The 16,822-nt window shown below is 48.4% G+C and overlaps 1 protein-coding gene across 10 annotated transcripts in view; it reads left to right on the top strand.

Moving 5' to 3' along the window:
- The window catches only part of SHROOM3 (shroom family member 3), a 154,614-nt gene that overhangs the window by 115,318 nt on the left and 22,474 nt on the right, over positions 1-16,822 (top strand). For 5 of the 10 annotated variants that reach the window (XM_066996301.1, XM_066996300.1, XM_013193709.3 and 2 more), the window contains one exon: positions 7,513-7,641. The exons of 1 other annotated variant lie outside the window; for it this stretch is intronic. In XM_066996301.1, the coding sequence (XP_066852402.1) occupies positions 7,513-7,641 (129 nt within the window). Of the gene's footprint in view, positions 1-3,838; positions 3,940-6,552; positions 6,942-7,512; positions 7,642-9,735; positions 15,248-16,822 lie in introns of those variants that run through there. 4 more of the 10 variants (XM_013193710.3, XM_013193707.3, XM_013193708.3 and 1 more) reach the window with 4 other exon arrangements.

Below are 16,822 nucleotides of genomic sequence, written 5' to 3'. Positions count from 1 at the left end.
TGCCTTGGCCAATACCAAATTAAGTGAGGAACCCGAATGAATGTGAATACTCCTTTCAGATCTCTGCTTGCAAACAGGTACAGTGCAGAAGCAGTTTATTTGTGTGTGTTTGTGTGGGTCTGTGCAAACACAGCGTGGCCAGATTGTGGGATTGAGGTCAGGTCAAACAAAACCCATCCAATCTCAGAGAAAAGGGAAAGCCAGAAAAGCATTGGATAAGTAGAAATAGATGGTATTATACAGACAAAATCCAGTCTCTGTTCTCCAGATTTTTCCACTCTGGACCTGGAGGTCAGTGCTCATTCTCTGCCTTTAATTGGAAGTTGGTTAAGTTGCAGTTAAGTGATGAGCCCTCCTGGAAGGAAAGCTCTAAGTCTGATTTCATTCCGAGTGAGTTCTCAGCCCTTGGCCTGACACACTGTGTACTCAGAATTATTGCATAGGAGCTATTAGATTGAAAATGGTGAGCGCTCAAATATGAAATGTATTCATGTAAAATTTCCCACCCCATGACAGCTCAGTGATTTCTTAGCCCTTTAGCTTGTCTTGAGTAGTGGTCGTGCATCTAGAGAAGCACAAGCCGCCTCTGCTCTCCACTGTTCCTGGAAAATTCCTTCTTTTTCCTTTTGGTGATTGGCTTACGGCATGAGGATCAGCTCTACTAATCCCATCTTAACAGATAATCAGCACGGATGTCCCTGCGATGCATAGAAAAAATATTTGTATTAATTTGTATCTCAGAAGCAGCAGCCAGCAACTCTGTGGTTTTGGGTCGTGTATTTTTTTCTGTGAGCTTTACAGACCCATCGAAATCCAAGGGGTGGACATTACTGTTTCTGCTTGGGACGTAGATACTGCTGCAGAACTCTCTGGGACAAATATATCATTTGGTCCCAAGATTTACATGCTCAGTAAGCAGTCCTGCGATTTCAGACCTGCCTTGCTCTGTGTTAAGATGCAACTGAGTCCTTCCAAGGGTTTCCCCAGGCAGAGCCTGGTGCATTTTGAGGTGCCCGTGAAACAGCCTTCAATTCCTTCTCTACCTTGTTAGACTCTGGATATGAAGCTGGGTCTCCAGGTCCTCCATCTCAGGTGAGTGCTCTGACTTGCAGGTTAGAAAGCTCACCCAGGGCCTGAAGGACTTTTCCCAGTAAAAGCTTCAGCCCAAACTGCCTGCTCTTCGAGGAAAAAATTCACTTCCACAGGCAAGATTTTTTTTGATGGAAAAAAATGTTTTGTCCACGCATTTCCAGCTGGCGATGGCTTTGTCTGTCTCCCAGGTCCCCTGAGTGCAGGCTCACAAACCTGTGCAGATGCTGCAGCTCCCTGCAGCTAAGAGCCACGCGTGCCCTGTCCAGGGGAGGACCTGGGCCTTTGTGCTCTGCCACACAGGGACGCTTCCACTTCAGCTAAAGGAGATTCTGTAAGCGTGACGGATATGTGGATTATGGGCTATTTCTGGACCAGCCACAGGAGGTAACAAAATAAGAAATACGTAAGCAATCTGGTCTTCTCGCTTCAGGCTGAGCAGGAGGATCCGCAAAACAGCGTGCCCACCGGAGAGAGAAAGGTTGGAGCCCGCAATGAGCGCAGTCTCCCTCCCATCCTGCAGCACTACCCGGGGGAACCCGCTCTTTAACAGCGTGGAGAAGGCAGAAGGGCTTTCTGTTTGCCAAGAGATGGGGAACTGCCATGGAGGCGGTGTTTTCGTTTGCAAGGAGACGTGATTCCAGCTCCTCAGCTGCCGAGAGCTCGCCCGCAGCCTGCAGGATGAGGATAGCTAGAGGTGAAGCTGCCGAACTGTCCTTACCTCACTTGGCTGAGCTGGGGACCTCAGGACGCCCTGTGACATAATGTAACGCTATCGGGATAAAACCGTGGTCTTAACCCCTTCACCTCCCTCCTCGCAGGGCTGTCGGAGCCGAGTCCTGCGTTGTTGCTGCTTCTCCTCGTTTCTGTGTTTGTGCTGTGCTGTCGGCTGCTTCTGTAGTGGAGGAGGGTTGCCTTGTATGTTCTCCTTGTAGACAAAGGGAAAAAGTATTAGGTAACACCTAACAATTACTGTAGAACCTGGAAGAGGAGTTCCTTGCTTTAATCTCGATTTCAGGAGCATCAGCAGGTGAATTAGATTTCTAGGAAAGCTTTTAATTCAGATACAGGTTATAAACTCTCCTGTTGATCCCAAATGATTAAAAAACAAAAACAAAAACCAGAATTTGAGCTCCGTCCTCTCTTCTAGGAATAACACTTGGCTTAGAAATAAGGAGACATTAAAAAAGACTAAACCTATCGTTTGTGGATTGGAACCTGTAGGGCTTAGGTCTTTTATTGCCATGGCAGGAAATTTGGCATTAGTTGAAAATATAAGTCACCATGACTCCAAGAGGTTGAACCATTAGAAAAATAGCTATTATGAAGAGTTTTAAAAAGAAAACACATAAATAAGTTTTAAATATAGTTCCAGGTGCTGTTTATGGATGATCTCAGCCCTGTCCTAGACCCATACCTGGAATCACAGACAGCTAAGCAGAAAAGCAGTGTACAGGATGCTAGTGCTGACAGAAGAAACGTAAGGCTAATGTGCTGGAAAGCAAGCTATCAGCAGGAAGGCTTCAGAAGCTTGGTTTTGTGTGCCTTCCCTGTGTCAAATCTCTCCCCTTCAGGAGTTGTAGCCAGAGAGCTGAGCTTACACTGCAGCGTTTCATTGGTGAGAGCAATGATTTATGCCACTCCCGTTACTCAACCAACTATTTTATGATACCTGGAGCTTAAATCTCTGAGACTATTATCTCTGCAAAGCCCGGCTGAAATTGGTCCGCAGGTCCAGACAACTGTTGCTGGGGGCTCTGCTGGGCAGAGGCACACACCCGCACTTATCGATGGGGCATTGGTTTAGGAAATGATAAGGAAAATTGAGAAAGGTGAGAGAGAAAAGCCAAGAGCCTGAAAGGTTAAGATAGATGGTAGGAAATATTTGAGGTATGCAGGTAATGGGAGGTCAGTGCAGGAGGCAGATAGGGCGGCCAGAGGAGGTCACAGTTGGTTATGGTCAAAAGCAGAGCAGCTCCCTAAAATATAGAATAAGTTCTACAGGGTCATGACAGCTTGGGAAGGGCATGAGATGTCAGATGGCAGAAAGAGCCAAACCAGTCTTGTAGGGAGTCAATGAACGAGCCACGTGAAATAAGGCTACCTCTACTTTCTTGTAGGGCTTTGAAAAGGTGCTGAAAAATAGGGAAACGTTTTGCAGATACTTAGTTCAGGAAGGGCAGGGGAGATGCTGCCTGGCTGGCGTGGCACTGCCTGCTTCTCCTGCTGGCTGCAGCTCCGGGCTAGCACAGCGGTGGCTGCGCCCTGACACAACGAAACCTGTGGCCTGTAACGTTGGACTGCAGCTGACTGTAGGCATTTCTTAAAAAAAGGCTGAAGTCTGTAGCAGTGAATTCATCTGCTGTTGGTCGAACATAGGAAAAAAAACACCTACCCGGCCATATTTTTAGATGAGGGAAAAGCTGAGCAGAGTGCCTCTGTACAGCCAGTCATTAACATGCGTGGTATTAAATACCATGGGCACTATTGAAGCAGTGAGTATAAATAACAATTCGTAATTAAACAAGAATTTTTTAGAAAAGGAAAGATTTCAGAGGCAGCTGCCAGCCTCAGGTGGGAGGTAAAGGAGACTTAAATAGACTGCTAGCTTTCCTGTCTCCTGCTTGCGAGCTTTAGAAACAACACGATAACACAAAGAACAGCTGCGGGCCACTCCTTGCCGGGAGACTTTTTAGCTATGCAGTTGTGAGGCGCTTTGCAACATCCCGAAATAAAATGCAGCCTTAAGGACAATCCCAGTGGGCTGGGCACCCTTGCAGGGAAGGGGCACTCCACGCCGTCCTGCTGCCAGCGCAGGCTTTTGGAGAAGGGATGCTCGAAGGAAAAGGGGTGAGTAGCAACAGTCAAGACACAAGGTAGGCTCTGGATGTCTTTGCAGCGAGGTGGCTGCTCTCGTGTCACCGCTGAAGCAGTCTCTTTCTAGAGATGAGTGTGCTCCTGATGGCAGGGCTGAGCTGCCTTAGAAAATGATTTGGGAATACCTTAGGAAATCTTAGGAAATCTGGGTTGAAGAGCTGCGTCGCTTGGTTGAATGTGGGGCAGAAAGTGGTGAGTGGAGGAAAGGTGCTGGGTTTGTGGGTCCTGTTCTGGGGAGCTCTGCCCCTCGGCGGCTGCAGTCCTGACGCTGGCCTCGGGCGTTTTCCCTGCCCCTTGTTCAGCAGCCAGGCTCTTGCTGGAGGCACCACTGCATCCTCTGTGGCAAAGCACCTGGCACTGCATGTGCTTCCCTAGCAGAGGGATCCTCACTGCTTGTGTTCCCCACCGGGCTTGATTAATGGTGTTATTTATAGACTGCCTGATTAGTTTTCAATGTCTTAGCGAGCCCATCGTTCCACACAGAGCTCAGTAATTACGGTTTTTTAAGAGGCCCAGGAAGAAACTCCATTGCATTTCCTTCTTACTCCCAAACAACAACCCTGGAGCCCATGCAGGCACTAATTAACGTTTCTTTGTCTCTGAAATAAACCCCGAAGTTATGCATGCTGGCAAGCTGGGTTTTCTCCCTGTGTGAGGGGGAACACCCAGGCTGCTTACCCTCCTGCTGCTCGGAGCCGCCGGTTGTGAGGTCTGAGTCTACCTGGATCCCTATGGGAGTGCTTGGAGGTGGCACTTTGGGACAGCTCTGCTTGCAGTGGAGCTTACGGAGTCTGTGTTGTCTCTTGCTTTCTTCATGTGTTTCTAAAGCTATAAAAAAAAAAAAAAAGCCTTGAGTGTGGAAAGATCACTAGGCTGTGGGGATGGGGAGGCTGTGTGTGCTTACTTCTCTGTATCGGTTTCTCCAGCTACTGATTTTTTTTTTTTTTTTTTTTTTTTTTTGCATTAGGCACAGGGGCAATTCCCCAGTCCTAAATGCCTAAATGTTGTTCCTGGCTACTTCTGTGATAGCTGGCTGGAGAGAAGGCGGGAGCAGCTTCACTTAGTGCAGGAGCACAGCTATCGTGTAGCCTGGGAGAGCCAAAGTCCACTGTGCCAAAGCAGAGCAGAGAGGTGAAGACTTAGCACTGCCGGAGGTGTTAGGAAAGTTCATTGCTGATCCCAAGCCACCCCCTTTGAACATGGCAAAAATCCTCTTCTACTGTGTCAGTATCTGCCTTTAAACAGGTTGAAACAGCACGCAGGGAAATCCCCTCAACTTTGTAGGTGTTTCTGTGTCCTGGTGAGTTGGCAACACCGGGGGACATCCAGGTGCCTTTTCCCAAAGAGCACCCACATTGGCACTCCAGACCAGCAGCAGCCACAGCCATCAGCCCCTCTGCAAGTGAGACTGCCCTGGTACTGATCCCCCAGCTCTTCTCATGCAAGGGTTACTCCAAATCAAAGAGGCAGCATGGTTGTGACCAGGGGACTCATCTCCCTGCAGTGTTACCCCAGCACGGTCCTGTCTGTGCAGAGTCTTCCAGTAACCTGCACCTTCCCTTAGTGACCCTGTTGGTAAACCAGAGAGGGGTAAGGAGTGGTAGTTCCCTGCCTGGGAACTGAGCAGGGAGGCCAGGATTTACCCTGCGGTCAAGACAAGTGCCTCTGCTGAGGTCCTGTCCCCTCTGGGGGATCCCACCACGATGCTGTCACTGAGACACCCCGTCAGGCGTCAGGGCGATGAGCAGCAGCCTCGCCACGGATCCGAGCTGTGCTGAAACGCTCCCAGGGGCTTCCTGGGGCACCTTGCCACAGAAATCTCTTGTGAGCGGTGTTGTAGGGGCACAAGTGCTGTTCTTTGTGGCTGGGACCATCTCTGGTGTGGTTCCATACAAAGCCTGAAACGGGGCTTTGTCCTCTGAACCCTACAGCAGTAAATAGGTTTCACCTGCAAAACTGTACACCTATTGGTATACATAAACTGTGTGTGTAGAGTCTTTTAGATCCTCCTTTTATCAGTAGCAGCTCTCCTGTCCTTTGTCTTGCAGTTAAATCTTCTCTAAAAATTTGGGGGATTTCTTACAGTGAACTTTGTAGGCAAAGAGAAGCGGAGCAGTTCGTGGTCCCAGCACGTCCCGGGGAGCGGTAAGGGAGCTTGTGCCCCTGCTGTGCCCCACAGCCAGTGCTGCAGCAGGAAGGGGCATCTTTACGGTCTGATGAGAGGCTCGATGTGGTTTTTTGGAACACACAGGTAGTGAGTGAGTGCTGCCTTGCTCTCTGTGTCCCTGACCTGTTGCATTCATTTTACTAAACACGTTGAAGCCAGATCTACGTCGCACCCAGCAAGGTTTGTGCAGAGAGCAGAACAGGTGGCAGAGGACAAAGCAGAACGGGATTTGGCACACGGAGAAGAAAGGCAGCTAAGGCAGGATTTGGGGTAAAATTTGGATGAAGAGAAGCAGGGTAAGCAAAAAAGGCCGTTGTGGACCAGTCGCTTTCCCTAATCTAGGTGAAAGTGCCGCTGCGCGCTCCCCGGCTCTGTCTCATCCGCAGCGCGCGGCTTAACATTCCTGCCTGGCACGTGGGGCTTGGGGAGGGAGCGTGGGGGAGGACCGAGCCGGACACAAAGACGGCCGGCCTCTCACCGGAATGGCATCCAAGCCATCTCAGCTATCCAAAGCCCCAGATGCCGGCATGTGCGCTCAGCCTGCAGCCCGCTAAGCGCACAACAAGAGGCAAATTACGGCGCAACTCGGCCGCTGCAGGCCGAGGGAGGCACGGAGGGAGGCACGGAGGGGGCCCTTTCAGCCGCGCTTTTATTTGGCGTGGGGGTTCCTCGAGCTGGCAGAAATCGCAAGGCTGGCCCACGTCTCGGTGCTAAAAATGGGAGCAAGTGGGAGCAGCGTGCCTGCGGGAAGAAAGGAGCCGAAGCGCACGGTGTCTGTGTGACTTCTGCACGCGCGTGGTAAAGCGGGGTAAATATTTGTTTGCTAAATTGGTGGAAATACCCGTAGAGGTGGGGATAGACTTTTCTTTCTTGCTGTCACTGTGCGGACCTTTCTCTCAGCTTTTCTCTTGTGTGTTCAGAGCATTTGTAAGGTGGTTACGTGCGGGTAGGGCACATGCAGCCGTGGAGCCCCTGAACTCCACGCACAGGGATTTTGAATCCCAGAATGCAGATGCAGGGTAATGAGTTTTGTGCCATGGATGCTGCAGATGAGTTCCCTCCTGCGTGCTGAGTATTGTGCAGCTCCTCCAGAATGCTTTGTGAGGGGCACTCGCAGGGGCTGAGCGCTGCCTAGGTAAAAAGGAGAGCAAAGCCTGGCTCTTACAGCCTGCCTGAGCAGTGACAGAGAGAAGAAAAAGGCTACAAGTGGCTTTCTGTGACATTTACTTTGCACTTTTTAAAATCCAGCCTGATGCCCCTGCCTCACCCCTTCTGCGTGTGTATTATCGTCTTCTTTCTTAAAACACTTTTTAATGTAGGGTACAAAGATGGAGATTTTTGTGTGCTGATGCTTACCTGGCTTTGGTTTCTTTTGACAGGGACACGCATGCAGCAAAGGGATGCACCAACCTGTCTCCCAGCCCACTCAGGCCAGACCGCGTGAGCACTGACTTTCAGCCCAGCAAAACCGCGTGGTCAGGGGGAGTTAAGTTGCGGCTGAAGACCAGGTGAGAGCATGTGCATCCACGTCCCTGTCTGCTGCGTGTGTTTGGTGGCTGCTGTTCTCAGAGAGTGGCTGGCAAACTCCACTTCCCTTTTGTGGGAGCGAGGGCAGCAGCAGTGCTGGGCTGGAGCAGCGTGAATCGCCAGCACCTATGGCATCAGGTGGTGGAAGAGGTACAGGGCAGTTTCTTAACCTCACATCCACCTTTCCCTGTGGTTTTCTTGCCCTTAAGACAGTACCAGGGAAATGAAAGGAACTGACATTTTGGGCCTCGAGTCAAGGATCAACTTTGCTCAATGTCAGTAACATTTATGTAGGGCTGGGTATAAAAATGTTATTGTTTTAGCAGAGGGCGACTTGCTGGGAAGGGGTGCTGGAAGAGGTGTCCCTCCTTTTCAAAAGCTTAGTCAGTTTTGTCTCCCGTAGGAGATGGGGGACCAAAACATCTCCACAGCACTGATGTAAGCCTGCAGTGGCTTCCCAGCTTTAGGTGCCTGGCTTTCCAAAACCACCTTGCTTCTTCCAAGTCTGTGAGTGTTAGGGGAGTTTGGTGTTCATGACAAGCCTGCTGAGTGCCTATCTGAATGAGTAAATGTCTTCAGAAGTCTGCTTCCTGAATTGCTCTGCATCAAAAAGTGTTGTGGTGGAGCCTGATTTCCTTCCTTTGTGTGTGCAGTGTAGGGCCAAATCCTACAGGGTTTGCCCAGGCAAAGCTTTTAGTGGCATCAAAAGAGCCTTTTGCATCAGTCAGGTGGTAATCTGGATGACCTCATAGATGTTTGTGTCTCAGTCTTCTGAGATTCGCACCATGAAGCAGTGACTTTTATTGGCAGCATTGAATTCGGGCCAGACCGTGACCTACTTGAAGTCCAAACAAGCAGCTGAGGAGGGGATGGGATGCATGTCAAGTCACGTTCCGATCTTATAAGCAAAGATGCACATCTGGAGCAAACTCGCTGGCCTTAGTGGAGTTGCTCCAGCTTTTAGCCACTGCTGTCGTTTACAGACCCTGACCCTGTGCATCTCCTCTGGATGGAGCAGATTTTAGAGGCTGAAATCTCTCCTCGAGCTAGTTTAATCAGGGGCAGATTTATTTGTGACTGGGGTGTGGGACTCTGCATTTCCTGAGGTACATGACCCACAGCAAATTTGGGAAAGAAGCTTGCCACGCATCCACCACCTTTCTATAGCAGTGAGTTATTCAGGATATGCCTGCTGTAAATCCTGCTGGCCTGTCGATCTATTAGCAGATATCTGTAGAAGCTCCAGAGTTTAGCATTTCACTTGGATTATCTTGTCTTTGGATGCGGTGCCAATGTTTTCCTTCCCTTTTCTGGCAGCGTCGGAGGCTGTGTCTGCCTATCTCAGTGGCTTAACTCGTGTTGAAGCTTTGGTTGCAAACAGGAAGTTGCTTTAATGTATAAGAATTTGAGTGTGGGAGGGCATTTCAGCCCCGGCGGCCTCTGCTTCGGCTGTACCACTGGGTGCAGTCCTCCTGCTTGTTTACTTTCTGCAAACACGCCCAAGGCGACGAAGGCTGTCGGCAGTTTCTGAAGTTCAGGGTGATGAACGAACGTCCTTAGTCAGAGGGGGAAGCCAGAGATCAGGACCGGTCTCTCAGGTGTCACAATGGAGCATCTTGACCTTCTTCTCTCCCGCTGATCATTTCCCCATCAGGATTTTGGTGCGGAGTGTATTAGGGCTGCCTGTGATTTGTAGCCCTCTAACTGAGAGCAGAACCCAGCTACCATCTGCGACGCTCGCCCTGAGAATCCCCTTGGTTACCTGCCGCGACCCATTGTCCACGTTACATTTGGATAATCAGGCTCACTGGGCAGCATTTCTGCTGCCAGCCCCCGAGTTCCTCCTAAGAGCTGAAGGAGACTGGGAAAACACATTCCTTCCATTGTTTCTAAGTCTCTCGTGTTGCAAGTTGCTGTGTGTTTGATATCAGAGGGCAAAAGAATCTAAACTATGCTAGTTTTTCTGTCTTTTTAACTAATTTACTGACTGGAGAAGAATGAGAAAAAATTATTTGAATTAAGCCCATTGGGCCAATTCATCAACGACGATAAATCAGCACAGCACTGTGGCTTCTGCAAAGACACGGGCAGGTTAAACCATGTTAGGGTCTGGCAGCTGATTTTTTCTACCCATGCTCTGGGAGTTGATGGGAACGCCTGGAGAACACATAGCAGGGGCCTTCTCAGAGATGAAAGCTGAAACAAAGACTCTGTCAGTTGGCCAGCTGTCTCTTTTCCATGTCTGTCCTTTCTTCATCTTTTTCTAGTGAAGGAAACAGTAAAACTGGGGCAAGATGAGTGAAATTGCAGAGGGTCTTTAAGCCAGTGCTCACCAGCTCCTCATTCCAGCCTCTGTGTGCTCTAAGCACTGAGCAGGAGACTGCAGCAGCTCCCCCACCTCTAAACCACAGCCCTGGGTGAGCAGCACAGACAGACTATCCTGGCGGCAAGTATTTTCTCAAGATAGAGATCTGAAATGCTCTTTATTCTGCAGTTTAAGTCATACTTACCATGTTGCTTGGTAATGCTTTCTTTAAAAAAAGAAAGCTGTCAGAAGATCCCAGTAGGACAGAGTCCTTGAACCCAGTAATCAACAAGAATGAAGGTTGTATACATCACCTCTCACACTAATAACCAAAGCCCCGCTGTTCCTATTCAAGCCTGCTGTCTGGTTAGTGTCAGGGAATGTCAGTGGGACCCTTTCGTTGTGCAGGGCAAAGCCCTCAGTCTAAATATTGCTTGTCAGATGGATGCTCGGGCAAAGGCAAAAAGAAGCAGCAGCGCATGGCCCAGATCCTGGCGCGGCGCTCTGCGGTAGGCCTGTTGGGTGATTCTCTGTAAGTCACTTCACCTCTTAAGGCCTTTGTTTCCTTTTCTGGAAAGTGGGATAAATGCCCCTTCCTCGGATAAGACAGCCTAGGGGTTACCAGAGAAATGTGATAACACAGAGGTGTGATGTACAAGACCAATAATCATTAATTACAATGTTTGACTGTTCATGAGTTCACCCAAGGAGCGACTGTTGCTCGCAGCTGCCATCACCTCTGAGTGATCTCAGGCCTTTTTTCCACAGCCCAGGGGAGAGCATTTCTTTCAAGAAAAGCTATTTTCTGTCTCCTGCAAACTCTGCTGCAGCACTTGATGCTGTCATGTATCCAGAGCCATCCACACCTCGTCCTTCACCAGGGTCAGCATGACAGACGTTGCTGTACCCTTGGTTGTTCCCTTCCACCAAATAATCTGTCCTCTTTTTTTTTTCTGCTTTTGGTGCTAGCAGAAGAGGAAGGCAGGCAGGCTGCTTCCTGCATGTGGAACTGAGAAGAATGGTAGAAGGAATCCATCCATACATCCGTGTATGTGGTTGTCATCTCTCCTTTCACCCAGGGCTTTTCCTCATGGTGGTCTGGAAAGGAGCTTTTCCCGAAGAGTTGGTGATGGTAATGGTAGGAAATTTGAGGATTAGCCTCTGGTTCTCTGCTTCCTTGCCCCTGAGAGACTTCAGGAACCGCAGTGCCTGTCTGCCAGTTTGGACATGGTGCTCAAGGCCTGGTCTGATGCAATCCAGACATCCCAAGTGATGCTCATCAGAGGGAAAAAAACAAATATCATCTGATGTGGGCTGGAAGCAACAAGTAGAGACAACATCACTGGGAAAGGTGTCTGAGAGGGGAATGAGAGCAGACTGATCTGGGGTAGGGTGCTGAACTCAGCTGGGATATGTTACTCAAGTTGTTTTCTCTTTTTTGTGTGTGAGTTAAAGACCGGAACTGCTAAAAGCTGTGATATGCTCTGGGGGGATTCCTTATTTGGGGACATGTCCTCTGGAAGGGGCAGAGAGGAACATACTGCAGAAAAGAAGTTTGTGTCCACATGTTTGACCTAAATGTCCTGATGGTTTTTTTCAATGCTTTTTTTAATTATTATTTTACTTAGGGAAAGTTTTAATCTGAGCATAAAGATGTGTGGGGGATGCAACTCTCCCTTTCCTTTATAAGTGAGGAGATACTGTTGCCTGAGATTTATGACTTGAAATACCATTTCATATACTTCATGTCTTTCTAATGAGTTTAGTGAAAATTGTGAAGGAACAGAGCGCACTCCAGATCTCTTCTGCCGTTGAATTTACCAGAAGGGCTCCGTGAGCCTAAAAAGACAGATTCAGTGAAAGACACACCAAGCTGATGCCATTATGGTCCGACTTCTTTCTAATTGGCCTCGTCTGTTATGCTTATTTTTAGAACCATGACTGAACCTTAATTAAGAGCGACGTTGCTTTGAGTAGATTGTGGCCTCGCTCTGTCGAAATCCTAATAGGCTTCTGAGTGCTTTAGTTTTTCAGCTTAGTAGCTGGACATAGGGACTGCAGCAACGCATTAGGTTGCCTGTAGAAGGTATCCTTGTTATGCTAGCACTCCTTCTGGATACGACCATCTTGGAGACATTTCTGCAGCAGTGAGAAATCAGACCCTTGTTTGTACTTTGTCTTTTATGCAGATACGCAGTTGCCCTGCGAGATTACACAGAAATTGCTGTGATCAGGGTCTCACCACACAGAAAGTACCGTGCAGTGGGGTACGGCTCAGAACATGCTACCTCTGACACATACTTTTTGTCAGCTTATAAAGATCCCTAGCTTGAAATCCCTAGCTTGAAATCTTAACCTCTGCAAGGATGATATGGTAAAGATGGGCACCTGACTTTCTGTCTGTCTCTCTTGTGACTCTGTGCCCAGGACTGGATCTGATAGGCACAAGCTCTGCACTTGTGTCCAAATCTTTTGTCTCTTCCGCAGGAGGAAGGTTTGCTGCTGGGTTCCCCAGTCCTTCCCACCTGGCTGAACGTGCCAGGCCATGGTTATCCCAGCTCCAGCAACCTCCCACACAGCCACCTGGGTCACACAGCTGCTGGGGGAAAACACATACACAGGGCTCGCAGTGGCTGCGATGGCACAGAGCAATCCTGCTGGTATTAGATCTCTTTGTTTCTTCCCATCTGTCTGATCATGGGGAATGGGTTTCCACTGACCACTGCCCCTGCCTGCATCCACAGATTGATTTTGCTCCTCCAGGAAAGCTACTTTTCTTGACCAGTTTTGATGCCTTTCTCTTCAGCATTGCCCATTTCTCTGCTGAGGAGGACTTTGAAGCTTGCTGGGACAGGGACAAAATGCACACAAGGTCAGTGGTAGAAAGAAGACGACTCGTTCACAAACACATCTTGGATGATGTGTTTGCCAGGCATGAGACTGCTGAAAACTTAACTTCCTGCAAGCACTGTGGATGAGTTGCAGGAAAAATAGGTGGGTTTACTGGGGCATGGAGAACTCAGAGCTGCTACTCAGTCAGCAGCAACGTCCCCTCACTGGCTATCAGTCATTAGTTTTCTAAAAGGCTGAATTACATCCCATTATTGTCTGCAAGGAGAAAATTAAGTCAGTCTGTGTGAGGCAGGGGAGGAAGCTGCTTCCTTCCTGCTTCTCATCCCACCATAAAAACTGGTCCCCGTGAACTGGGCGTAATAGTAGTCATCCACCTGCACTTCTTGCTCTCGGGGCAGCAGTGGTTGGTATTGCTGCACTGCTCCTCAGCCTCGGGCAAAGTGTGCAGCAGGCTGCTGGCAACCTGAAGGCTGCTGTGAGAAATCTAGAGTCTGTAGGGGTTGTTTGAACATCTTTTTGTCCTTTTTTTTTTTCCCCTCAAAGCTGCTCTATTTGGAGGTTTAGGAAAATGGAAGTTTTTCTAGGCAAGACAAAAAGAAAATGGCAGTTTGAAGAAGCTGAATTGCCTCCTTTAGTTAAGGTGGGCCTTCATGCACAGAAGTAGAAGCTCTCAGAGGACACAGCTGGAGGATGGCTGAACCAAAGCACTCAGGTTGTGCATGTGCTGTGGCACTGGTAAGGAACAGCACATAAAGAACAGAAATTAGACTGAATGTGTTGTTTTGTATGGTTTTAGTTTGTAAGCATGGGAAAAACATAACCCAACCTTTTTGTTACGCTGTGAAGAAAGCTTCTGATGGCTGTTCTTTAGGTGCTGATTCATTTGCAGTTGGTGCCAAGCTATCTTTATAAAGTGTGCACTTCCATAACTGTTTTGCATACAAAGCATAAAAAGAATCTTCTACAGAGATTACAGAGGAGAACACACTCAGTTCTTCCTAATAAAAGAGAGCTACAGAGCTATTAGTGCTAAGGACCTCAGAAATGTCAGTACAGTCCTCACAGCCCAGACTGCATCAAGCCTTTGCCAGACCGTGTTCGAGGAGACTGCTAATGTGCCGGTCACATTTCTGTCTGAAAATGCCGTGACAAGGATAGGAAGAAGGAGCACCCAGATAACACCAGCTGGACAAGATTAAAGGCTTTCTTTTTCTCTTAATTTTTCCAGTTTATGGTGTGAATTTGGCAGTAGCTGGTATGTCATCAGTGTTAAAGCTGCCACGGGAACTGTTAGCTGCCAGTGTTGCATCAGGTCCACTGACTGCCCCGAGTATCTTCGCTCCGAGGCGTCTGTCGGGATGCCAGCCTGACCTGAATGCCCAACTTATCTGATCACTGGAGGTGTCCATGAGGAACCAGGGGTCTCTTTTCCAGCCTGGGCGTTTACAACTGAGGGATCACTTCCCGCATCGTTTGAAGTGAATTTTTTAGTAATATGATTGTCCAAACTCTTTTGCAAGTATAGTACAGGTGTAGCCCTTGAGGAACAGGTATAAAGGATAAGGGGATGAGGTGGTTTATTATTATTAATAAAGTTCTGCATTTTGAAATCTTACGTATCTTACAACAGTGTCAGCTCTTGCTCCTGGTTTTGTTGAAGGCAACTGAGCTATACCAAATTTGTACCAATTAAAGGTCTAATTATTTATGTCTTCACTCAAGTCAGGAATTAACTGCTGCATTTGCAAGTTTTATCACTCAGCCAGTTTGTCTGGGATGAATCAGGATCTGACACTGTGGGTTTTACAAGAGCAGTTCTGCCCCACTTGCCAAGAAGAGTTTAATTGTGCGCTGCTTTTAATTGTTTCCTGACAGTTGTGCTCTGCAGTAGCACCAGTGTAACCAGAAGCTGTTGCAAGCTTGGCAGACGAACCACGTTCAGCTCCCCCCAGATCTCTAATGGGAGATAGCTGTTCTGTAGACACTGCATTGCTCACTGCTGTATTATGCTCCAGTTCTAGTCCTTTCCCCTTATTGGGCAATAATAACAATAATTATAAACTAAGCTTAAGGAAGTAGAGTGAAGCAAGGTGCTATTTTCAGGTGTTACAGGAGGCTGAAGGTAGGAACTTCTGGCATTCCCCAGACACCCACACAGACAAGGCTGTGCTGTTCTCCAGTCCTCTAAGCTCCGTGTCAGGGACAGTCTCTCGACTGATTCAGCGGGGACTGGATCAAGCCCTCGGTCTCTGCCATTCAGTGCACGCGTGTGCACGCAAGCACCCCGTACCTCCATCCTGCCTCCTCCTCAGAGATCACCTGCGTGAGTCTGCAACATGAGCCGGAGATCATGTGTACTGCAGCGCTTCCTGTCTTGGCTTAAGCTGGGCTAAGATTCGGTTACCCTTAGTCCACGTTTCCAGGATCAGGTAGGTGTGGAAACAATGCAAGGTTATCCTGCACTGAGCTGGTACGGCATGTCTTCTGACTTCAATTCACAGCTTCGCTCTCCATGTGTTGTATTGTTACAAGGATACTGGCCAAAAGGGTTTAAAATATCTGTGGCTTAGAGGATTGGCTCTGCTACTTCTTGAAGTTTTTACTGATCAAATCAAGGGCTAATGTGCTTTGCTTGTGATCATCCCTTGTGCTTTCACAAGTAAAAGATTAATGGTGGGGGCTCATACTCCTTCCAAGTACAAAGAGAGTCTTTAAATCTCTGCAACGGAGAAGGCAAAAGCATGGGGTTTTTGTAATAAACTGTTTTGTCAGCTTTCCATCCTGCCAACAAGTTTCCTTGTTTCTTTGGGCAAGGAGCGTAACAAGAGAGCTCTGTTTGAAACATACCTACACAGGAAATGGTAAAAGGGTGCTTGGTTCAGCTCACCCCCTATAAACCTCCACTTCAGCTCTCCTTAACACAATCTGTCACAACAAATGTTGAAAGGAAAAAGGTGTCCCTTTTTTGTTCTTCTATCTGATGGTGAGGGAATGATTTACCCGTCTGAAATCTGCATGGAAAACCTCCTGGTGAAGTGGTTCTGCTTCTTAGTGTCTGCCAACGCAGTTCTATGGAGCAGAACATCAGTCACTGCAAATGTTAGTTTGTGCCGGTACGCAGTCTGACCCTAACAACCAGTTTTTGCCTTGGACATTTTCCCGTACCCTTTCTTTTCACAATCTCAGGCAGTGCTAGAAGAGTCCTCTTTTGGCATATGTTTTATATCTGCAGAGGGCATTTTAATCTGTTTACATTATTCATGACATGCTGCACCATGAAAATTTCGGTGAGACAAGGACTTTGAAGATGTGTCAGCTCCTCCTCTTGGCTTCATGTTTTATAAGAGTAGGCGAGGTTGACCTGCAGGCTGTCACATTTGGGATTTCGGCAGTACACAGGTCCAGTACTGCTCCTCATTCTTGCAGGAAGAGTTGGAAACTGCAGGGATGCATGCTAGAGCAGGGGAGCGATCACCATGGAAAGCAGAGGGAGGATTAAAGCCAAGCACAAAGGCTGGGACAGAGGAGAGTCTGCACAGCATATTCAGGGTACTTGATTGCTAAACCCCTGCTTCGACTTTCCACTGCACCGTTATGTACTTGAAATAAGGTTGTTGGTTGTGTTTTTTTTCTCCTGAGAGCTGCTGGAAGCCTTCTTAGTGTTGGTGACTGGAAGAACCCCCGGCTGGCTGTGCCGTGCTCACACGCAGCAGCAGGACAGCTGCCTGGCTGCACGGCCCTGGGGGCTGCGAAGGGTGCGCATTGCTGGCACCTGGCTGTCACATCTCTTCCTGCATTTTTATAAGCACCCAGGAGAGATCAAAACAACATTGTCCGGGCTTCCACCCCCTCGTGGCATGTGATCCTTTCAATGACTTCACCAGCAGTCACTTTAAAATGAAGGGAACCTTTTGAGAAAAGTGCTCCTTCTGAATCCGTAGGAATCCCACGCTGCCAGCCTGCTCGGTGCATGGTGTGAGAGTCCCACATGCAGCCCAGACTAA

This window comes from Anser cygnoides, chromosome 4 (assembly GCF_040182565.1).
Source record: "Anser cygnoides isolate HZ-2024a breed goose chromosome 4, Taihu_goose_T2T_genome, whole genome shotgun sequence".
NCBI lineage: Eukaryota > Metazoa > Chordata > Aves > Anseriformes > Anatidae > Anser > Anser cygnoides.
Note: the sequence above shows the minus strand (reverse complement) of the source record. Positions and strands in the feature narration are given on the sequence as shown.